Source organism: Dermochelys coriacea, chromosome 2 (assembly GCF_009764565.3).
Source record: "Dermochelys coriacea isolate rDerCor1 chromosome 2, rDerCor1.pri.v4, whole genome shotgun sequence".
NCBI classification, from domain to species: domain Eukaryota; kingdom Metazoa; phylum Chordata; order Testudines; family Dermochelyidae; genus Dermochelys; species Dermochelys coriacea.
In genome coordinates this window covers 184,291,684-184,316,029 of record NC_050069.1, presented here as the reverse complement: position 1 = coordinate 184,316,029, position 24,346 = coordinate 184,291,684, and the positions used below count along the sequence as shown (strand labels likewise).

Sequence of the window (24,346 nt, the reverse complement as noted above, 5' to 3'; positions counted from 1 at the left end):
ATTTTTGCACTAGCTTGGGGAAACTTTATATTTGCAATGGATGAGTAGATTTTTCATTCTCTGAAAAGTAAATGCCTTATAGTATTTGGAGCTCAATTTCTCAGCAACCTGTATTGCCTCCATGGTTGCATGGTACTAAATGAGATGTTTGACTTTCTAGCAGTTTTTATTTGAGATGGGAATATCTTACTTATTTGATTATGGTGGTCCTCATGGCTGTGCCAGAAATTAGAATAATCCATTGTATTTGGCTTGATATTTCACGTGTTGGCTATTATCTATCAGCTCTTCTATATTGGCTGTTCTCAGGCAACTGATAGGCAAAGTACAATTAGTTATTACTCTTTCCCATCATATTACAGGGTTAGGCTAGAATTATGCCAGGTCTTTACACATACAAAACATTAAACTTCTGCTTTCTAAAAATGATTGATTTTACTGGGAACATAACTGTTTCTTTTCGGTGGGTGGATAGGCTATTATCCATGTCATAGAACATCTAATACTCAATGTCTGATTCTTTTGAGCCATCCATTTGGAAGGTATAGAGAGGTATTTAAAGCAAGATGATGCTACTATCATCACATATTTCTGGAAGTCAAACAGTAAATTTGCGACAAAAGTAATTGTACATTCTTGGTATATTGTCAACAGTAGTTAGACATGTACGATGAGATCTTGTGTATTAGTTTTATCTATAGCATAGAACTTTTGGTATTTTAATATTTTAGTTCATAGTGATATTTTATATTTGAGCATGATGAGACTAATAAACTACATCTGAGTTGGTTATGGTGTTTTCTGTCTGACTCAGCAAAAGTTGTGAAATTTGTCTTTTGATGATAGCCATTCAGTATAGTAAAGTTTGTTTGTTTTGTTGACTTCATAAAAACTGTCTTAAATTCTTCTGCTCACTTTTCCTTGTGCAGTTTCTATTTTTCTTGCTTTTTTAAATGTTCTTGTTTAATTATTTCCTTGTCATCCCATCCCCAGCCTTGAAATTTCCTTTTGAGCCACTCATTTTTGACTGTGTTGGCAAAAGTTAATAATTGCCTAAAACAAAAGTCTGTTTAATTTACACATGAAATTTAAGGATTTCTTTGCTATGTAGACCTTAGTTTATGCTTCAGTAATTTACAGCGCTTGCAGCTCTCTGGGGGAGTCGTTAGCCATATGATAAGATATTTTTCTGACTTTTGCATATATTTACACATGAAAACATTAAACATAGAATGTGACGGGTTACTCAGCCAACAAATTATCTCAGTCTGGCAGAAAAATTAAAATACATCCCAATAAAAAACCTCCAATGATAATGATCGCACTATCAACAGCTTAATTAACATTAATGGGGTAAAAAATATACCTTGAGAGTGACAATAGACTTTTTTTATATTTCTTAAAATGATAAATCCTGCAAAATCCAGAAAAATTATGATTTGCCTTTAAAAACTCTGTTCATTCAAGTTTAAAGCAAGTTTCCGTGCCACTTGTATTTGTGATCCTTTAAATGCATAAGTTAAGGGAACCAGATGACACTACCCATCAAAATGATTGAATCAATAAATGTGTGTGTGTATATCAATTTGCAAGTCTTTAAACCTAAAACTACTTAGTAATGACACTAAAATACCATCTCTCTTTGTCAGGCCTCAAATCTGTACTAAGAGTGAAGCATGGTTATAAATTATTAAAATAGCTAATTTAGCCTCACTGTAGGTTCTTGAGACTGACTGGAGAAGGGTGAACTTGAGTGCCTGGTATTCAGTGAGGGTATTGATATAGGCATTTCAGAAACTCGGTAATATGATGATGATCAATGGGACACTATAATACCAGGGTACAAAATATATAGGAATGACAGAATAGCTTGTGCTGATGTAGGTAAGGGAGGGGGAGGTGGCACTATATGTGAAAGAATGCATAGAGTCAAATATAATAAGTCTTAAATGAATCAAACTATACCATAGAATCTCTATAGATTATATCAGTAAGAATATACTACTGACCACCTGACTAGGATGGTGACTGTGTGAAATGCTCCAGGAGATTAGGGAGGCTATAAGAATTAGAAAACTCAATAATTTATGGGAGATTTCAACTATTCCCATATTGACTGGGTATCGTGTCATCTCAGGACAGGATGCTGATGATAAGGTTTCTAGACACCATTAATGACTGCTTTGTGGAGCAGCTAGTCCTGAAACCCACAAGAGAGAGGCAATTTTTGATCCTAAGTGGAGCACATGATCTGGTCCTCAGAGGTGAAATATAGCTTAACTGCTTGATAATCGTGACCATAATATAATTAAATTTAACATCCTTCTGGGAAGGAAAATATCAAAAGTCCATCACAGTGACATTTAACTTCAGAAGGGGAACTACCCAAAAATTAGGATGCTAGTTAAACGGAAGAGAAAGGGTACAGTCACAAGAATGAAATGTCTGCAAACTGCATAAAAACTTTTTTGAAACACCATCATAGAGACTCAAATATATACCCCCAAATTAAAAATCATATAAGAGGACCAAAATGGTTCCACCATAACTAAACAACAGAATAAAAGAAGTGGTTAGAGGCAAAAAGGCATCCTTGAAAAACTGGAAGCCAGATCCTACTGAGGAGAACAGAAAGGAGCGTAAACTCTGGCAAGTCAAGTGTCAAAGTATAATTAGGCGGGCCAAAAAAGAATTTAAAGAGCAACTAGGCAAAGACTCAAAAACTAGCAGCAATTTTTGTTTAAATACTTCAGAAGCGGGAAACTTGCCAAAAAATCAATGGGGCCCCTGGACAATTGAGGTGCTAAAGGAGCACTCAAGGAAGACCAGGCTGTTGCGGAGAATCTAAATGAATTCTTTGCATCTGTCTTCACTATAGAGGATGTAGAGAGATTTTGACACATGAGCTAGTCTTTTAAGGTGACAAATCTGCGGAACTGTCTCATATTGAAGTGTCAATAAAGGTGGTTTTAAAACAAACTGATAAATTTTAACAGTTATAAGTCACCAGGACCGGAGGTATTTACCCAAGAGTTCTGAAGGAACTCCAGTATGAAATTGCATAGCTACTTTAACTTGTGGTATGTAACCTTTCACTTAAATCAGCTTCTGTATTAGATGATGGAGAATAGCTAATTGTGATGCCAATTTTTAAAAAAGTTCAGAGGCGATCCTGGCAATTACAGGCCAGTAAGCCTAACTTCAGTATCAGGCAATTGGTTGAAACTGTATTAAAGAACAGAATTATCAGACTCATAATTAAAATGATTTGTTGGGGAAGAGTCAACATGGCTTTTGTAAAGGGCAATCATGTCCTCCCCAACCTATTAGAATTCTTGAGAGGTCAACAACGTGGAAAAAAGTGATATAGTGTATCTGGACTATTCAGAAAGACTTTGTCAGGGTCCCTTACCAAAGGCAAATAAGCGAAGTAAGCAGTCCATGGGATAAGAGGGGAAGGCCATTGCATGGATCAGTATCTGTGAAAAGACAGGAAATAAAGGGTAGGAATAAATGCTCAGTTTCAGAATGGAGAGAGGTAATAGTGTTGTCCCTAGGAGCTGTACTGGGACCATGGCTGTTCAAAATATTTGTAAATGATCTGGAAAAAGGGTTGGCAAAATTTGCAGATGATACAAATTACTTAAGACAGTGAACTCCAAAGCAAAACTGCAGAGTTACAAAGGGATCTCAGAAAACAGGGTGACTGGGCAACAAAATGGCAGATGAAATTCAATGTTGATTATGCACATTGGGAAACATAATCCAACAATACATACAAAATGCTAGGGTCAAATTTAGTTGTTGCCACTCAAGAAATCTTGAGTCATTGTGGATAGTGCTCTGAAAACATCTGCTCAGGATGCAGCAGCTGTCAAAAAGGTAAGAAATTTTAGGATCATTAGGAAAGAGAGAGATAATAAGACAGTAAATATAATGCCACTATATAAATCCATGGCACACCCACACCTTGAATACTGTGTGCTGTTTTGCTCACCCTATCTCAAAAAACATGTATTAGAATTGGAAAGGTACAGAGAAGAGCAGCAAAAATGATTAGGGTATGGAATGCTTTACATATGAGGTGGCGATTAAAAAGATGGAACTGTGGAACTTGAAAAGAGAGAACTAAGCGGGGGCTTATTATAGAGGTCTATAAAATTATGAATGGTGTGGAGAAAGTGGGTAGCACTTATTTACTCCTTCACATTTCACAGGAAACTAGGGTCACCCATGAAATTATTGGCATCATGTTTAAAATAACAATAGGAAGTACTAATTAACACAGTGCACAGTCAACCTGTGGAATTTGTTTCCAGGGGATGATGTGAAGGCCAAAACTATAACTAGGTTAAAAAAAAAGAATTGGATAAATTCATGGCGTATAGGTCCATCAGTGGCTGTTAACCAAGATAATCAGGGATGCAGCTAGCTGCCAGATGCTGGGTGTGGATGGATGACTGGGGATGGATCACTTGATAATTGTCCTGCTCTGTTTGCTTCCTCTGAAGCAGCTGGCATTGGCCACTGTTGTAAGACAGGATTCTGGGCTAGATGGACCATTCGTCTTGCCCAGTATGGCTGTTCCTGTGAATTGTGGCCTTTTCTGCGGTATAGGCTTTGAGGTCAAGATAAGATCTGTTCATGTAGGTGCTTGGGAGAGCTGTTTTTTTTTCCTTTTAAGTAAAATTGTAAGGAATGCTTAGCAAAGCTATATTGAAGCACTGGCAGTTTAATAGTGTCATTTGAAATATTACACCACTGGAGAATTGTGTGTAAAATTAATTCAACTACTTGTTGATCTGTTCACTTTCCTCCATGCAGACCCACTCCAAATCTTCAACAACCATCACCAGGCAACAGGAGCAGAACATCTTCAATTACAAGAACAACCTGATGAAGGCACTTTAAACGCCAGACAGAGAGGTCAGTTCAGAGCTCTGTATTTTCTTTTCGTAAACGTTTTAATCTGTATGCATAATACAAAATATCTAAATGTGTATAATCATATTTATCACTTACACAATACCTTTTCATCTAATAACTCTTAATCAATAGTCTCAATACCTCATCTTGAATAACAAATTAAACTCTGCATTTTTATATCAGTAAAGCAGGGCTTCCTAAACTTTTCAAACTGGTACACACTTACAGGCTGAGATATTTTTATGACCTTCTCCATGACTTCTAACCTAATAAGCAGGTGGTTTTGTACCTATACTGAAGTAACTGAATTTCAAAAACTGAGCTGTAATTTAAAGGAGATACACTTTTATATACACTCAACCATCACCCTGATTGAGCTGAATCTTGCTGATGAGGTTGAATTGGCGAAATAATCTTGTCAGTTTTTGATCAGTGAACATTTCAATATTTCATTTTTATCACCACTGGCTTGCTTAATGGTACATTGAGGGAAAATGACCTGGTCAGTACTGCTGAGTCAATAGGTTCTTGGGTTGGGGGTTTTTGCCACCTTATTTCTGTCATTAGATCATCAAGAAAATAGTCCCACACCTAAATCTATGCTTCCCTAAAAGATGCTACTTACAAGTTCCTGATGGTTCCTGCCTGGTTCCTTGGTTCCCTCATGAAGCCTGAAACAAGAGGAATTTACTACAAGTTTCCTTTTGTGCTTTGAAAAGACTCATTCAAAGTTTTCAGATTAGTTTGTTTACTTTGCTGAATATAGACAGAACATATCTCCTGCTTGCCCCTGGAGAGGATTTCAGTTCATATGTGCTCCAGATGGTCAGTAACGAGTGCCATCCAAGCTAAATTATTAAGAGATTAAGGGGAGTTTTGTAATCATTCAGGAAAAACTGTACTTCTGGTCGTAATGTAAAAGTGTTGAGGTAGCACATTACCTCATGAGGGCCACGCACTCCTACATGATAAGAGGAATTGTTGGCAACTGGAACCCGTGTCATCAATGACCAGTGCAAAAAAGTAGAGAATCTGCTGGGTGACTTTTTTTTAATGAATTCATATACTCACAGCTTTGAATGACTGACACCTGTTGTTCAGGCATTTTCTTAATAGGAGCATGACAGTATATGTGTATAAAAACAGTGAAAGCCATAAAGCCATTAGATGTTGGTGATTTTATTTATCTATGGAACCTCACTTACTAATTTTGCATGTCCTTTTGACAACTTTATATTGGTTCTTGTAATATTCTAATGTTCTTGTTTATTTATGGACCAGCTTTATAAACATTAAGCCCTCTTTAGGAGAGTGGCCAGAAACCTATTTAATGATAGGGTCAGAGCAAAGTGGGTTCTTGTTGGCATCCAAAAATAGGGATAATTCTAGGATAATATTATGTATCTAAACTTCAAAATAATACTTCAAGGAGGCACTTTGTGCCCTGTAATTTTTTCAACGTCTTGAAGTTACTTCCCTGATTGTCATTTATCCTGTAGCACTGCTGTAATTCCTTGTTCCCTTTCTTCTAACGTCTTTGTACATGGAGAGAAGAAGTTGGATGAAAGTGTGAATAACCTTCCTAAGAATACCACCTTGTTTGCTTACCTGAAGTTAGAAATTAAGTTAAAAAATCAACAAAAATTGAAAATATCAAAGTTAATGCCTTTACCCGGCTTGAACCCTCTTCCTATCTCAAATTCATGCTCTTCATCCCTCACGTCTTTCGGCTCTGCACAACTATTTCTCTTCCTCCATCTGTACCCATCTCCTACACCACCTTCTCTACTAAACATCAGTCTCATCAAAGAAGCTTTATGTCTACCACTGCGGTTAAACACCCCCAGCTGGCCCGTGTTAGTAGACTAGGGATCGCAGGCTGTAAAATTGCAGTGTTAAGTTTTGGACTTCATAAGGAGGAAGAGTCCCAGAGCTTGGATCCAGCCCGTGCCTTAAATCTACTCTGCAATTTTATTGCCCCCGCAGCCTGCCCCGCAAGCCCAAGTTGACTGTACACGCCAGCGGTGGGTATTTAATTGCAGTATTACACATACCTTCAGTTAAGTGCTACCATTGTCTTTTTTGCCCACCTTTGACTTCATGCCTTCTGTTATGCTTCTCTTTATGCTGGAACAGCATCCAATTAATGTCACAAGCCCTCTGCCTTTCCTTTAGAAAAATTTCTTAAGACTCATTTCTTCCTTGAATGAACCTAGCTTATAAAACCTGTAGCTCACTTTGGGTCTAATCTGTTTTGTGTTCTGTGTTGTTACATGTCTGTACTTTTTTTTTTTTTTTTTTTTAACACGGCAATTCTCTGGAGCCTGGGACTCACTTATTTGACACATTCTGCATACTGTACAGTGCTATGACAATTTAAAGATGGGCCTAAACCAAAACTTAGAACTGATGTTTAGTATACATCCAAATTTGCATCTTGACCCCATCTCTTAAAAATGAAAGCTCCTTATAGAAAGTTATTTTTTCAAAATATACCTACACTGTCTGGCTTGTAATGTGTTCTCTGATTCATTTCAATGCTACTTACAGCATTGAGATTGTTGTTAGTGCTTTTCATTGCACAGAGTCCATCTTGTGTACTTCATTTAATCGATGTTGCCTTTGACCTTTATTTTTCTCCAGTCTGCACAGTAACGCACACACTCTACAGACAAATAGGAGAATCAAAGGTAGCCCACAGGATGTGCCAAGTTGCATTGGAAGAACATGCTCTAAGTACAGTGGTTAAGGCTGGGAAGAGGCACAGAAGCAAGTTTTGCTATTTTTCTGTGTTTGTTTAGGCAGGGAGGGGGAGAAGGGGAAATAGGACAAAGAGATGGGAAACAAAGAAGACCATAAGGGGGCTCAGGTATACGATTGTCTCTCAGCCTAGCAATTCTTATAGCAATTCTGTTGTGAGGCATATTCTGTAATTAGAAATGCAGAAAGTAGTACAGTTGAAAAGCAATAGTAAATCTTCCAGATTTATTTAGAACCATTCTTCTTAATATTACATGAAAATAAGTTTCTCTATAATAATGTACATTAAGAAGTTATCTCAATCAAGACATTAAAATTCCTCTCTCAAAATATTCTTCATTTGTATTAAACATGATGAACAACAACAAAACAAGCTTGTATATTTATTTTCATTTTAAGTCTAATTGGACCAGATTTTCATAGAAATACAGTTTAAGTGTACTAGCTTTATTCTTAATCACATGACTGAAGAATTAGACCAAATTGTACAATCGTTTTTGAAAACACATGCCTTCCTTGGCATTTTTTCAAGTATCATTTTAGTTTGGCCAATTGGGTGCTTCTCTTTAGAAAAGAATTGTCAGTGAAGTATTACTGTAGCTAAAATAAAACGGGTCAAAATACGATAGTAGCATTTGGGGTTACTTTAAAGGAACATTGTCAGCTAAAAAAATCTCTTTGTAAGACATGGTCTGAAAATATATTACTTAATATCTTAGATTATTGGGAATTGTCTAATGTTAATAGATTGTTCACTGTTTAGACTCGTTCTTTATTTATTTATATAAAAATGAAATCATTGAATTAAGTGTCAATATTATTTTCACCCACCTTTTTCTCTGATATACTGGGACCAGCACAGCTACAACACTGCAAACAATCTAGTCAGTTTACATTACATGTTCTCAGTGCTGCAGTGTCCAACTTGCAAACAGTGTATAGGAATGGTCTTATTTAAAACTTAAAATTTTTGGAATCATGGAAATATTTCCACTGTTCATAGGTTTTGTGACAGCTTGTTTTGAAGAAATATCTTAAATGTTGAGAGAATTGTAGATTGACCCGTTGTAACAAATGATACATTTATATAAAGCATTCTTTAATATTTTACTCTTACATTCCACTTAGTTTGAAGGGATTTTAAGTCTGAGATAATATTTTGAAAGACTTGCATACTTGACCAACCACATATTTTTGGAGAGATTTTTACCTTCTGGTGGTTAGTTTCCCTTTCCTTTTCAGCCTCCCATTTGGTTAGAGTAGTGGTTTTCAACCTGTGGTCCACAGACCCCTCGGGGTCTGCAGACTATGTCTAAGATTTTCAAGGGGATCCACCCTGCCATTCGAAATTTTTTAGGAGTCTACAAATGAAAAAGGTTGAAAACGACTGGGTTAGAGGGAAGAATTGTCTCACTATGGATACAGTCATCATTGCAGAGCAGTTTGATGCTGCTTTCCCCCCCCCCCAGCCCCCAAGAATAGAATTTGCTACTTCCTTGCTATCCTGGCCTTTGCCAGTTCTGAATTGTGCTTGGATCTAACTCCGAGCTCATTGCTGCTGCCCCACATAATGATTCTAAAGAGAAATGGATCTGCCAAACAATACACTTTTATAAAGTTTAGTTTTCTTTCTCTCTTTAAGAATTATATAGCTCACAATTATATATAGCTGCCCATTTGCAGAAGGCAACAAATGGAACTCTGGGCCATCATCTTTGATATAGGGCTACTGCTCATGCTCAGCCTGGCTTTCAGGATGTGTTTTGGAAGTAAGACTATGATGTCCCTTTTTCACCCGGCCAAGTAATCTTGCAAGTTTCTTGTAGAGTGTAGAAATAAAGCTAAGCCACCACTCCTGTTCTTGTGCATTTTATTTTAGAGTTAAAACACAAGATGTTTGTGTTGTGTAACTACATTTTTAATATTATAATACATTTTTCGATTACTGCAATCTTTCCCAGGGTGGTCTACTAAGAAAGTAAGAGTAAATGAAAACTGGCCTTTCCAATCTAACAAAAACACTTCATCTTAATACCCTTGCTAATGCTGCTACTTCAATTCATTCATTGCTCGCTTCTTCTGAGTGCTTCTAATAGACATGGTCATGCATGGATTACTATGTGCTCATATATACTGTTTTTTCCTGTCTAATACATCGAATAGGAAATATCTGAAAATGTTGAAGATTTGAAGGACCTGGTATTGTTTGAAACTGAGCAATGTATCTTTTGACAGTTAGGTATACTTATACGGCATGCTTAGATGCACATTATAGCAGAAACAACAAACCAGTAAAAAAACTGTTCTGATACAGACGTTTTTTCTTTCTGAAAAAGGATGCAAAACCAATATACACCCTTTGTTTTATTTCAGGAGAACTCTTGATGTATAGATCTTGACTTGCTTGGCAACTTGCTTTTTATATTTCCAACAAGCTCAAGAGTTGTCTCTGTATATGTTAGCTGGAGGGCACTTATGTCTTGGAGATAGGTGTCAATGAGAAAATGTGTGTGGTAGGAAGCAATTCTTACTAAGTATGTCATTTGTTCTCCTTTTTATGGCTTGCCTTTAAAAGGTTTATCTGTACTGTAGTTGCTTCATTTGAAGATATGTCAGATCAATCCCTACCCTACAGTGAGGCCATAAATATGACAATCAAACTTGATGTGCTATTGTTAACATTAGATCTTTACATTTAAGTCCACTGCTAATATTTTCAAAATATTATTTTTGATGTTCATTGTTAGCGGTTAGCCTGTCACTCTTACGATCTACTCTTTTTTGTTATTTTAATTTTTAAATTTGTACCCATTGGAGGTTTTTCTTCAGAAAGTGGTTTTGTAATTTTAGTTTTTTGAAATTTTTTAGTCCCTACAGGAATACTACATATAATTAGAAATTGAACATTTTTCCTTTGGGCTGTACTTCAAACATGACTTTTACCTGATTTATATAGAAAGCAAACAAAACTATTGTCATTAACAGTGGTTTTCAAAAGTATCTATCATAATAGTAATGTCTAATTGCTTTCTTAAAAATCAGTGCTGAAGAAAAAATTATTACAGTATTTTAAATACTAAACTACAGTGAATTTCCAGTGTAAGGCTTAATGGTGTGATTGTGACTAATATGAAGAAAGGGGTTGTATTAATTTGTATAGTAGATTACATACAAAAACTGAGTCAAGAACATTAGAATTAAGAACATTGAGGTTGCTAAGTTAAACATCAGAAAGTTAGAAAATGCTGGAAATTGCATGGCTGCCCATGCAAAACTTAATTTGGTTCGTGTTTGTGTTATGATAGTTTATCTGCATTTCATACACACCTGTGGTAGAGCCAGGAACAGAACCTAGCTATTCTGGGTTCTAGTCCAGTGCCTTAAACACAAGTGAACATTGTTATAACCTGAATGAGTGCCATCTAATGATCACTAACCAGGTCACTGAATGTGAATCTACCTGCTGTATCCCATGTGCTCTTAAGCTTTCTGTGCACAGTTTAGGTACTTGCTCTGAACACACACTCCAAGTGCAGAGCCACTGTCTGACACTCTCCTTGGGACATGTGGACTCCTCAGACCAACTACCTGGCCCCAGAAACTAGAGCCAGCTTTCTCAAGCCTTCCCAGTAGTCCCTTGCATGCTCCCAGAGTTCTACCAAAGCTGCTGGCGCTTCCAGTACACTGTTTTCTCCTTTTAGGGACTATGTGACCAGTGAAAGCAGTACCACACAGACCGTACAATGGAATTTCTAAATTGATCACACTTTACTCTCATACAAAAAACAAGAGAAATACCATAGGGTGAACCATATTTCCCTATGCTGAATATGGGACGCCTAGGAAAATTACTCGTATTGAAGCAAGTTCAACTAGCAGTACAACCATTCAAATTAATATCAAGTTTGACTGAGCCCCTGTTAAAAAGAAATACTGCATAGTTATTTACCTTCTTATTTTTAAGGCTTTGGGGTTCATATGGGGAGAGGTCACACACACATACATACATTCACTCCTGTACACTTCTCTCACATGTGGGGGGGAAGAGGAGGGGTGACCAGCTAACGTGGCATTTTCTGCCCTCCAGGCCTGGCTGGGTCCCCAGGATGGACCTACCTCTCTTGGTACCTACTTCCCGAGGCAACACCGGGGCGGGGAAGCATGCCAGGGTCACATATCTTCCCTCCCCAGATTTCTGGCAGGGTTCACACCAGAATGTGGCCAGCAGCAGCTTTTTGTCATTCTCTGCAGGAGGAAAGGGATGGAAGCCACTTCCAGCCACGGGGGGGGGGGGGCGGGGGGCGAGGGGGAGGGGCAGAAGGGAATGACCTTGCTCTCTTCCCCCCCCCTCTGTGGCTGGAAGCAGCTTATCCCGTCCTGCCTGCACACTGTTGAAAAGCATCTAACACTTCGAGCCTGCTGCTACCCACCAATATAGCCTAGCCGCCTCCTGTCCCCCCACTACAGCTTGGACAGGAAGGGGTTATACCCGAAGGATGCATTGTGGACCAGGGCCCAAGAACCTGAGTGCAGGGGCTTTAGCGAACCCAGCCAGAGAGGTGGCTCAGCAGGGGAGGGTGCCTAGGGGACAGAGCAGCCTCGTGCTCCCTGGGGGCAGGCAGGGGTGGGCAAGAGGGTGTGAAGCCCCTGCCCAAGGAGCTGTTGTGAAGCCTGTAGGTCAGGGTGTGAACAGGCTGGAGATTGATTTCCCCACTACCACTCCAGAGCTTAGCTGAGGGGCAGAGAGGCTTCCCTGTGCCAGCACTGTGTGGGGCACTGGCACATGAAGGGCTCAGTTTCCTCCTGCCAGTGCCCCGGGCCAGACAGTCTTGGGCTTTCTGGGGCTCCGTCCAGCCAGCGGCAGTGGGGTAAGGAAGGAGCCTGCCGGCCAGGCTGTTGGTGAGCTGAGCACTCTGACTGAGGGCTGGTTCTCCGCACAGAGCAGGCAGCGGGATGCGCCCTGCTGGGTAAGGGTGTGGGGGGGGGGAATGAGGAGCAATGGGGAAGGGGCAAAGCAGGGAGAGGACAGTGAGAGAGGGACCACGTAAAGGACCAGTGGGTGGGCAGCAGAAGTGACGTGTAACTGGCCGCTGGCTGTTGCCTGCCTGCACTCACCAGCCACCACAGTTCGCAGCGCACAGTCAGTGCTTGCTGGAAATGGGATGGGGGGCGGGGTCCTGCTAGCTGAGAGCTGGCACACATCGTGCGCTGCGCTGACGGGCCAGCGGGGGGGGGGGGGGGGGGGGCGGCCGGCCGGCCGGCCCCGCGGGATGCAGCTTTGCCCCAGTCCCTGCCTTGCACACCCACCCCTATCATCGACCACTGGCCCCCCCGCCACCACTCACCACTGGTGTGGCGGTGGCTGGCTAGCAGGGATCTGGCCAGCACGCAGGACCCGCCAGTACCGATGTGGGGAGAGACAGAAAATATGGGACAATTTCTCATTTTTAAGAAGAAGTCAGGACCACCTGTAGGAGGGCTTAAATATGTGACTGCCTTTAAAAACGAGACATCTGGTACTGTAGAGATACAGGTCCAAGGAAAATGACAAAACCTGTATGCAAATCCCTGCCTCCATTTTCTCACTTCTCTGAGAGCCACTTAGGATTTAGTCAGTGTCCTTGCAGGATCCCAGGACTCTCCTCACTTCCTCCTCCTTCTCCAGCACAGCCTTGTCTTCTGGTTCTTGTCTGCCTCTCTCTCAAAAAAAAAAAAAAAAAAAAAAACAACCCCAACCACCCAGTGAGAGCCAGTCTTTCTCACCCCCCCCATCCTCCCAAGGTCAGGTGGCCTCCCTGACTGACATCAAGTTCCTTGTCAGGTGGCCCATTGCTTGGGTACCAGCTTACCTGAGGGAATTAGTTTGCCTACGCTGCAGTCAGCTCATTCTCCAAGCCTGTTTCCATTTAAATGGAGGATTATCTAAATTAACAACTTGTTTGCTCTCCATTGTTAGTCCTCTGCCAATACTTCCTCTAATTCTAGTCCACGATGGAGGTAAAAAGACAACAATGAATATATAGTGCAGGTTTACAATCAAAATAGTACTCTCAAAACAAAATGGAGTTTTGTAGTTTGATATAGAAACATACAGACATGCACTCATCTGTCACATTTGTCCCTTTTCTTGCAATCCTCTTTTTCAATATCCATACTATGTACTAAATAGCAGGGATCTGGTGGGGAAAAAATAATACACAATTGTGTAATTAAAGACTTTTTCATAATACATCTGTGCATAGTGACCGAATTATGGTTCACCTGGGCAGCCTTATTTCTGGCATTTCCTAACTTTTGAGTTCCCAGTTCCCGGCCAATGGGAGGGCAGAACTGGTGCTTGGGGGAGGGGCAGTACGCAGAGCCTCGTGGCTCCCCTGCCTAGGAGCTGGACCTGCTTCCGGGGTGCAGTGTGATGTCAGAACAGGTAGGAATTAGCCTCTCTTAACTGGGCAGCACCACCAACGGGACTTTTAATGGCCTGGTCGGCAGTGTTGACCAGAGCCATCGCGACCCAGTGCCTTACGTTCCGTGACCCAGTACTGCATCGTGATCCGCAGTTTGAAAACCACTGCTATAGACGACAAAATAAAATTCAACAAAGACAAATGTAAGGTGCTACACGTAGGGAAGTAAAACCAAATGTACAAATACAGAATGGGGGATAACTGGGTTGGCAGCAGCACTGCTGGAAAAGTCTGGAAATAATGGTGGCTCACAACCACAACGTGAGTCAACAATATGATACTGTTGCAAAAAACCTAAAGGCATTTTTGGGTTGCACTAACAGAGGCATAGCATGCAAGTTACTGGAGGTAATAGTACTGCTCAACTCAGCGCTGGTTAGGCTTCAGCTGGAGTACTGTGTCCAGTTTTGATCACCTCTGAATAGAAAAGATGTAGAGAAACTGTAAGGAATGCACTGGTAAGGGACAAAGATGATCAAAGGGATGGATTGCAAGCCATATGAGCACAGGCTGAAGGAACTGGGCATGTTTTATTTGGAAAAGAGGAGATTAAGGGGGAATATGATAGTGATCTTCAAATACTTGAAAGGTTACCATAAAAAAGACAGAAAAATTGTTCTCTCTTATCACAGGGAGCAGTACAAGAGGCAGCGGGTTCAAACTACAGCATACCAGATTTAAATTAAATCTCAGGAAAAAATGTCCTAACTGTAAGAACAGTAGAAACAAACTATCTAGGGAAGTCATGGAAACTCCTTCATTGAAGGTTTTCAAAAAGGCTGGATAACTATCTGTCTTGAATGGTTGACTCAACAAATCCTGCATCTTAGCAGGGAGTTAGATTTGATGATCCTTGTGGTCCTTCTAACCCTATGGTTCTTTGATTATGTGGAAATAGATTACTCAGATCATGCCATGGTTGAATTTAACTATTTATTTAGTATTGTAAGAAACAAACACCTAATATATCACTACTGTGCAGTCATTACACAGAACTGTCTGATTCCTGAAATTCTTGACAATGTAAAATCAAACTAGTCCCATTTTAAAATATACTGAATCAACTGAGCTACAGATAATACACATTTCATTTTGGAAACCTTCATAAATCTTTAATTATTGGCAGTCATTGCATTCTACTTACAAGTTTTATAATTTGCATTTCATTGTCTTAGCTGATCTTGTATAAGCACAAAAGAGAATTAGTGTAAAGTCACTTTTCTCTGATAGTTTTAGCTCTGCTGCTTATTTATACAAATAAATAAAAAAAAAACTGTTAGTGAAACATTGATGGTTGAGATTTTACACACCCCAAAGTTGTGAAACTGAAACTCAGTTATGGTTCCCACAGCTATTGTAAGTTGCCACTTCTGCATATGTAATGTTTGCCATTGCTCTTTTTGCACATAAATGTTAAGCCAGAAGAATTATCACCAATGTGACCAATTTATGAGGGCTGTGGGAACTCTAACTTAGAATTTTATGTTTTTTGCTTGTGTAAAATCTCGCTCATGAACATTGTTTTCATTAATCTCCCCCTTTTCTCCTCCCCTAGAAAGGGAAAATGAACAAAAAAAGAGATTTCTTCATTGAATTTTTCACACTTGAATAAGTTTACATTTGAAAGTGGCCTCTGGCAACTCTCTCAAATGCAAAAGTATATTTAGCTGAATGAATGGGTATTAGACTGTGCTTACAATTGTTTGTATTCTTCTGGCCTTGCTGCTGTAAATACTGTGCACTTTGAGAGTCTTTGCCCTGTAATTTACTGTTTTCAGCATGTGAACTTTTGAAATGAGGGTTCCTCATATCTAAGACAGCCCTTGGTAAATCATCCTGTAGGTTGCTAGAGATAATATTTATCCTATATTCTACTGTGCTTGAATTACATCTCAAGCGTGGCCAACATAGGGACAGTTGCAGCCTTTACTGGAGTTAAACGTTTATGGCATAGTTCTGAGAAGTGAAACTAAGCAACATAGTGGTTTCAGAATGAAACCCCACTGAGGAATTGGTCATCCTATTGGGATCCGGGAAGCCCGTCCACTGCTAAAGGATCCCCCCCAGCCTAAAAAGGGGATCCACAGGTCCTAGATACCAAATAATTCCAGGGACAACTAACGAAATAACAGGGACAGGAGTGTGGTCAAAGGGTCAAACGAAGGGAACTGGATGGGGACACCGAGCAGAGAACCCCGGACAGCACCCACTGCTCCTCAAAGGCATCAAGTCAGAGACGCCACCTAGAGGAACTCTGACCGGATACGTGAACGGACCGAGGATCGGAAATAGGCCCCACAGTCATAGCAGTGACTCATAATTTTCTAAGTGCTGAATCTTTATCTCCCCTCCCTGGCTGCAGAATATCTTCTTGTAGTAGAACCAGTGAGGTTCTGCTATATATAGGGTGGTATAATGAACTATATGTGTAATTTAAAAAAAAAAATTTTTTTTTTTTTTTGCTCTCTATTGGCTGATGTACTGAGAGTGTAGTTCACCTACTGGATGGGAGGAATCTTCTTTAGCTTTAGGGTTTTTTGGAGGACCATCATTCAAGGCTCAGCTCCTCAGATTTGTATGTGATTTGTCTCCAAAACATGGATACATTACAAGAGAAGATTTGAGGTGCTAATAAAGCAGATGGACACATGTTGCAGTTTCCAGCTTTGCTGAAGCAGATCCATTGGCTATTCCTCTTACTTAATGGGAGCCATGAGAGCATGGAGGCTACTCCAACAAAGAGATTTAGGTAGTGGTTCTGGTGTTGAAGAGTGGCTTTCGGGGCAGGGTTAAGGATTCTTCTTTCCCTGCCTCAATTTCTGGAGGAAGTCTCCAGCAAATAGTCATGTATTTACTCAGACATGCACATACTGGAATCTGTTGAGGCTCTCGTTTATATTTCTTTTGCAAAGGTTTGCCTTAAATAACAGAGCCAAGGGATGGAAAGGAATGATAACTAAGCCTCTTGAAATTATTTTCCTAGCCCTGACTCGTGTTGTAATATCCAGAGACCACTAGGTGTACTTATTAATACAATACTAAGCACATCATCCGTTTTCTCTAAGTGCTGTAATAAACACTAATTATAAATCATTATGTTTGTTTGTGTTGTTCTAAATCTTCCCATAGATCATATTGTGTCCTAATCTCAATTATAAACATAGTAACAGGAAGCTTTATGTATTCATTTAAAAAAGATCAGGAACCTAATCATTTTGCAGTGGTGTCTCTCCCTAGAGACAATACTTAGGACCTTGAAATTGAGAAATGGTTTCCTTCTGAACCAGTCGCAAATGAAAAGCCCTTTAAGTGATTCACTCAGCAGATTACTCAAGTCTAGAATTTCTGAATTGATCAACGTGTTCGGCAATAAGATAGCCCGGCCTTTGGTTTCTGAGTGTCAGCAAAAGCTTGAAATGTATTGAAATATGTCAACATGTATATTCATATATATATTAATTATAGTAATATATTGAAACATGTTATATCATTCTAACAATGATAAAATACACTTGAATACGTAATAATGAATTTGAATTGTTCCACAGTCTCTCTTCATGGATGCTTTTACTTTCTGTGAGTTTACAGACTCATCTCCTAAGCTGATTCAAATACTTCAAATGTAACACTGCCAGTTGAGTTAGCAATTTCTTGCATCATTCTGTAACTCTTAACGATTCCAGTCATTATGTATGGAGGTGATAGCTAAAGTATAGTTTTGAGCACATCCTACATATGTTAGCATTCCAGGGTTTAAGGACTTTTTACAATGTAATTAATGAATCTTAGTGGAATGATAAACATTCAGAAGTACATAGTTTATATTACTAGTTGTATTAGAGTAGACATAAAAGTACTGATGTTACTTTTCAATATAAATATATTATGTCATAAGCAATTTAATATATCAGGACAACATACCTGTTCCGGAGATGTTTATAAATAAAACTATAATGTCAATGCAAAATAGTACTTGCTCATGGCAAGGCTAAATTAGGGCACACTTTTGCTACCACTTTCTTTCCTCTCCAAATAATCAATATAATAGATCTTGGCTGTTATGACAATGAATGAGCCAATATATTTCTGTTCTTGCTTTGCATTTCTCGGTGGGTTGCATATACCATGTTATATCTTTTTGTAGACCCTTTTAGCACTGTGCAGAAATTGAGATGGTGAGATAAACATTTGCAACATTCTTTGATTTTTTTCCTTTCTCATTACTTGTGTTTTTCATCTCCCTGCTTTTTGTATTGAATGACACAGCTGCTAGCCGGGATGATAGCAGAGCCTGCTTTTCTCTCTGAGTATACTATCTTTGCTTTGGATCCCAAACAACCTAAGCCACAGAGTGACAGTGTGGTGAGTCCTCCTGCCCTTTTCAGTGATGCCTTTAGCAGGGGGAGGAGAATACTGTTAATTCTAGAAGGCAAAATTAGTACTGCTTATGGCTTATAGTCTCACAAAGATATCTTGACTACCCTCTTGCTAACCCTGCACTAAAATTCAGGGGTAATACCCAATAGCTCATGGCTGGTGTGCTGTATGATGTGAACTTATTTTAACACAGAAAATTAACATCGTTTTGTTACACAGGAAAATGCATTCTTCCCAAACTTTCAACAAACAATTGCCACGTAGATTTGTAGGTTCCTTGCCTGCAATCCATAAATGCTGCTGTAACTCACTCTGCTAGTTTTTAATATCTGTCTTTGGATATTTTGAAGGAAAATGGGTTTGATAAACATTGATAGTGCTTTTTCTGAAAAAACTTTAAAAAGTTTGCTATTTCAGCATATATTTCTATATATAATAGTAGCAAAAAACCATTTTCTTACATACATACTGAAATTCAGCCATGTCTAGTTGATGGCATGGTTGTTAGTGCAATAGTGCGCTATCACTCAGGCAAATACACTTAACTCATACTTTTTCAAATGTATATTCCCTTGTCTTGTGCATTGTAAAAGCAATGTTTCCAGTCTTGGAGCTGGGTGAGAAGCAAGAACAAGAAGAGAGGAGGAGGAAGAACAAACAAACCAAGGGAATGCTATTTCCAACTTGAACCAAGGTTTCCTTTTAAACATCCCTTTTCTTTTGACTGTTTCACTTCTGTTCCCTCAAAATCAGAAGAATTGCTGTCTTCTATGCTCCAATTTTATGACATTTCTGGGTGCATAGTGACTGGAAAATATAACATTTTCAAGGGGCTCTGGTCTCCCCATTCTTCAGTATTTATGCTTGGCACCCACTGAAGTGACTGCTTTTTGCTCCCCATATAGAGGGGAAAAGAAATATGAGAAATCATAGAAAGTGTTAAGGATCAATAAAGTATAGGAAAAGAATTGGGATGTGATCTGCAGCCATACTACGTTGTGCTTTTGATCCTATCTTGCAAGTTAAGCAGGACTGGACTGGAGGTGGTTCTTTGAAATTTCACAGATATTTGAGTGCTATGTTGATTTAGTATGTGGGGTAGTTCCCTCAGTGTTAGTACTGAATCAGTCCTTTACTGTGGTGCTAAGAGGACAGTCAGATGCTGGAGGGGTCCCCTGTTTCTGCTGAGATATAAATCTGATATAAATCAGAGGTGCTAACCAACTAACATTAGAGATCCCATGGAACTTGATCAGTACTTTACTCTCCTGGCCATGTTCAACTCTGGGCCATGTTCCAGTTTAGATACTTTCTGCATACCTAAACTCTCCCTGCAGTTATAATTAGGTTCTGTATTCATTTGTGCTTCTAGCCGTAGACTGTTGTGCACTGAAAAACAGCACACTATGTAGTATCCTAGATGTGGCTTCATTTTGGAGCATACATTTCTGTGCATGCTGAAGTGATGGCTATACATGCCCTCCGTGGGACAACTAGCTGCACAAATACTCCTCTCTCCCCCTCAAAAAAAATCATGTGAGGTTTAGCATTAATGGGTATTGCCATTGTTTTTAATAATGCTTCATCTGTGGCTCTGCCACTTTTTACTTAATCCTTTTCTAAAAATACAGTGTGCCTATGGGGGGCAAGAATGAGAGGGAGAGGAGGTGATCATGAGAACAGTTTTTCTTCACTACCCTGATATAGGGAAAGCTAGGGATAAAATAAACGGGTTTAAATAAGAAACGTTTTTTTCAAAAAGTGCAGAATACTGGAAACTAAATGTTAAATTAGAGCTCAACTTCTTGAAAGAAGAGTGTTGTCTGGAATTTTTAAGGCTATGTAAAGGGTGCATATGATATAGAAGACCGGAGCATAGTGGGGAAGCTGTGAAAGTCTGGCAGCTCTGAATTGAAGAGAATTTCTTTTATTCCTTGTGTTTAGTTGATTCTGAGAAGGCTGTTCAAGGTGAAGTGTTATTCTCAGGTGGAATTCTTGTGTGTGTATAAGAAGTCAGATTGTGGGGGGCAAATGTACGCTAACCGCTTCTTACCCTATTCCCTCAAATTCAAAATTTACACACAATCTCAAAATAGCTGGATTTTTCTGAAAAATGATTAGTAATAAAATAGTTAACAATTTAGACACTTAAACTACCTAAACTTTCAGATTTACCACTCCACTGAGGTATATGGATCAGTTCACACCTCTCAGAGCTATATTTTCAGTCTGTCTGTAGACTCAGACAGGCTGCGGTGCATTAGTTCGTGCTCAGGATATTATCTTTGTAAACATAAAGGGTAGAAACTTGGAGAGAAACTGTGAATTTATTTTTTTGGGGGGAGGGGGAGAAGCCTGATTGGGTTGGGGGCACCAGAGAAGGATATATCCAGTCAATCTGACCCCTCATTTATATACAGTGGAACCTGAATAATCTGCACTAATAAAGATGACCTCATTTGTGGGTTAATGAGGTTTCCATACAGAGCTGCATTTGGTGATGTCATGCTTGCTATGGATCAGTGGGAGAGAGCCCTGGCATATTAAGTGCTGAGACAGGCTACTTGCATTATTACTGCTGCTTATAGGCTCCTTGTATTCTCTTCTGCTGGTGTTGCTTGGACTGAAGATTCATGGGCCGGGGTTTCTTTGCTCCTGACTGATTGTGTTTGAGTCACCATAGGAGTGAAGAGGGACCCATCAAAATGTGAGGGGAGCTGGGGTTATTTGCTATCAGAGGCTGAAGTAGCAGTAATCAAAGTAATCTTGATTCAGAACTTCAGTCAGTGCTAGAAGTCCAGGGAGTGGTGTGGTGCTTCTCCAGTGACCTGCAGAAAGCCTGACCTCACCTGCACTAAGTTCAATCCTATAGAAATGTCAGTAGAGCCTCCTTGATTCTAGTTTTAATAAACATAAAGTGTTGAAATCCACTAGCATTAAAGAATTTTAAGCTTATGACTTACCAAAGAGTGAAGTTTTGACATAGCACCTTCCATCCAAGGATCGCAATGTACTTTACAGATATTAAGATATGACCCTCAGAACATACGTTATGTTCTGAGGTACGTACATTATTTACATTACTGTAACATGGCACTGTGTGTAGTGGTCCTTTTTTAGTTCTTAGGTGGTACATAAAATTAAACAGTGTTATTTCCATTCACTATTACAAACAATAATTTAGTGTATATTCTTTAAGGTGTGTGTGTGCACGTTAGGACAACCTACGAAAAGGGTAACATAATTAAGATTAAATTGTTAATTATATACTGTGATGGGGGATAGCCGGTTGTGATGCTTCTGGGGTTTACCTAACATCAGGGATGTTTCTGTGCTCGACAGCTTTGGCTCAGCCCTGGCACCAGCAGCCTGCTTACAACACAGTGACCTCACCCTGGCTTCTGCCAGCCTGGTTTCTCCAGGGTGACACCAACAGCCCTTGCAGTCCCGGGTCTTTCCAAAACCATATCCTTTGCAGTGCTCCACCCCTCCCACTGTAGCAATCACAAAACCTTATCAAGTTCACTGCTTCTCTAAAAAGAACAGTACACAGCACCAGCTTGTTGGTTTGGCTGAGGATTTTATTCTTCAGTTTGAAATACTGCACTGAGATTGTTTTGTAATAAAACAAGATTAAGTTTATTAACAAAGAACAGATAATTAAGTGATACCAAATAGAAGAAATTGGGATAGAAATGGTTATAAAAATATGCATCCAAGACTAAAAACAGTCATTCTTCCAGCATGGCTGGCCAGTCCTTAGCAAGGCTCCACCACAGAGCCCAAAGCACATGGTTTCTTTGTCTCCTCAGGTGAAGGACACCAAAATGGGTTTCTCTGTTAATATTTTAAAAATTTCTTTGGTTTCAAAGTCAGAAAGACCTCCTGGGGGCTCAGCTTGCTGCCCACCAGGGGGCTGATGCCATGTTACATTTTGTAGTCTACTTGTTGTGATAGTTAAGTGGCTATCTCCCCCACTTGCTAGTTTGATGGATTTGTTTACCTCTTATGTACTTTTATTGTCTCTCCTTGCCCAATTTACATTGGAGACACATTCAAGTGGGCAGAACCACATTCCTTTGTTTAGAGAGAAGTGATTTAAGCCCCACCTGCCAAACACACTTTAAGAATGTATTTCCAGTATGTAGTTATAATCTTTCATACCACATGTACATACACCACTCAATAATATTAACGGCTAGTGTGTTACAAGTTCGCATGTGATCCCTTACAAGACACCTTTTAGATACCCTAACTCATGGCTGTCATAATCTGTATGCTGAGCTAGTCAGGCCAGTTGAGCCTTTGCTAATAGCATCCGATGAAAAATGCATCCGATGAAGTGAGCTGTAGCTCACGAAAGCTTATGCTCAAATAAATTTGTTAGTCTCTAAGGTGCTACAAGTACTCCTTTTCTTTTTGCTAGATAGCAGTGAGCCCTTTCCCCTCTGGCATTGGGATGCTCCTAGGGTCACAGTGGTGGTGTATTTCGGTTTCAACTTTGAAACTACATTTCACAATAATCTTTATAGATGCTGTTCTCGTGTCAGTTCATATTTTTTATAGTTTTTATAAATATAAATACCTGATTGGAACTGGTAAATATTATTGCTTCAGTCTTTCAGTCTAAAAAATGTTAACATATTTGTTTACGAAACAGACATATAAAACCTTCACAGCTCTGTGCTAAACCCATGATATGGCCACCAGGTGCATCTTGTAGCTGATGTGTGTTGTTCACTTAGGCCACGTCTACACTCGGAACTTAAGTTGACCTAGCTATGTTGATCATGGGTGTGAAAATTCTTCTGTCAACCTAGCCATTGCCTGTCAGGGAGGTGGATTAACTATGTCAACATCTCTGTAGCGTTTACACTGAAGCAATACAGCACCATGGCTGCAGCTGTGCCATTTTAATGTGTCAAATGCAGACAAGCCCTAAGCCTGTAAACTCATTGCAACAGGGACTGTCTTCCCTATATGTGCAGTACAGAACTGAGTATAGTATTGGTACTGCACAAACGATGAATCAGAAGTTTATATTTTTATTTAGGTCTCCCTAATTACTAGCTTTCTAAGATAGAAAGTGAAAATTGAGAGCCAGGGTAGTTGTGAGTAAACCCTTTTGAAAGCTATGACAGCCCCATAAGTAGAATTCACAGGGACTGTAGGAAGCAATAGTTGTCCCAAGAAACCTAGTATTTCCTTTAGTGGTGCAGTCCTCTTAAGGAGTGGACAGATTTTGTGCTCAGTGTAGACAGAATAATACAACTTCCAAAACTAAACCAACTTTTTATGTGGTTTATTTTATTGCTCATTTCACTTAGAATCAGTTTGAATGTACAATGTGTATCCCTCTCAGGCTTCCTTGTCTGTTCTGGATTCCCTTTGTCCTTGGCATCCTGAGTCCATCCATCCCTTCTGAATCCATCGGAAGCCCTTTTTATCTTATAGGAGTACTCTTCCTCTTTCCTGTGCTCCTCCTTTTTGTTTTTACAGTAAATATATGCAATATAATTTCATTGTAGACATACTGTGTTTAAACCCATGACATTTGCAATTGTAATAATATCTGAATACTTTAACTGCACATGTCTTGCATGTGATGGCTTACGTACAAATGTTTGTGTTAAATTCATTTGACATACCTTGATTTAAAAACCTCTTCTATACAATTTTAATGTTTCCATTATAATGTAATTTTTTGGCTCAGTTTAGATGCATTGCAGTTCTTAGCCTGAAAGATCCTTGCTTCCAGGTTTTAGCATGTTTACCACTTCAGCCTGCATTGGTTTGAATACCAATAAAGTATTTGAATT

At 39.4% G+C, this 24,346-nt stretch overlaps 1 protein-coding gene across 1 annotated transcript in view; it reads left to right on the top strand.

Moving 5' to 3' along the window:
• The window catches only part of GOLGA4 (golgin A4), a 103,321-nt gene that overhangs the window by 4,016 nt on the left and 74,959 nt on the right, over positions 1-24,346 (top strand). Inside the window, 5 exon segments of the mRNA XM_043508800.1 lie at positions 4,825-4,842; positions 4,844-4,885; positions 4,887-4,910; positions 4,912-4,926; positions 18,417-18,512. Of these exon segments, the coding sequence (XP_043364735.1) occupies positions 4,825-4,842; positions 4,844-4,885; positions 4,887-4,910; positions 4,912-4,926; positions 18,417-18,512 (195 nt within the window).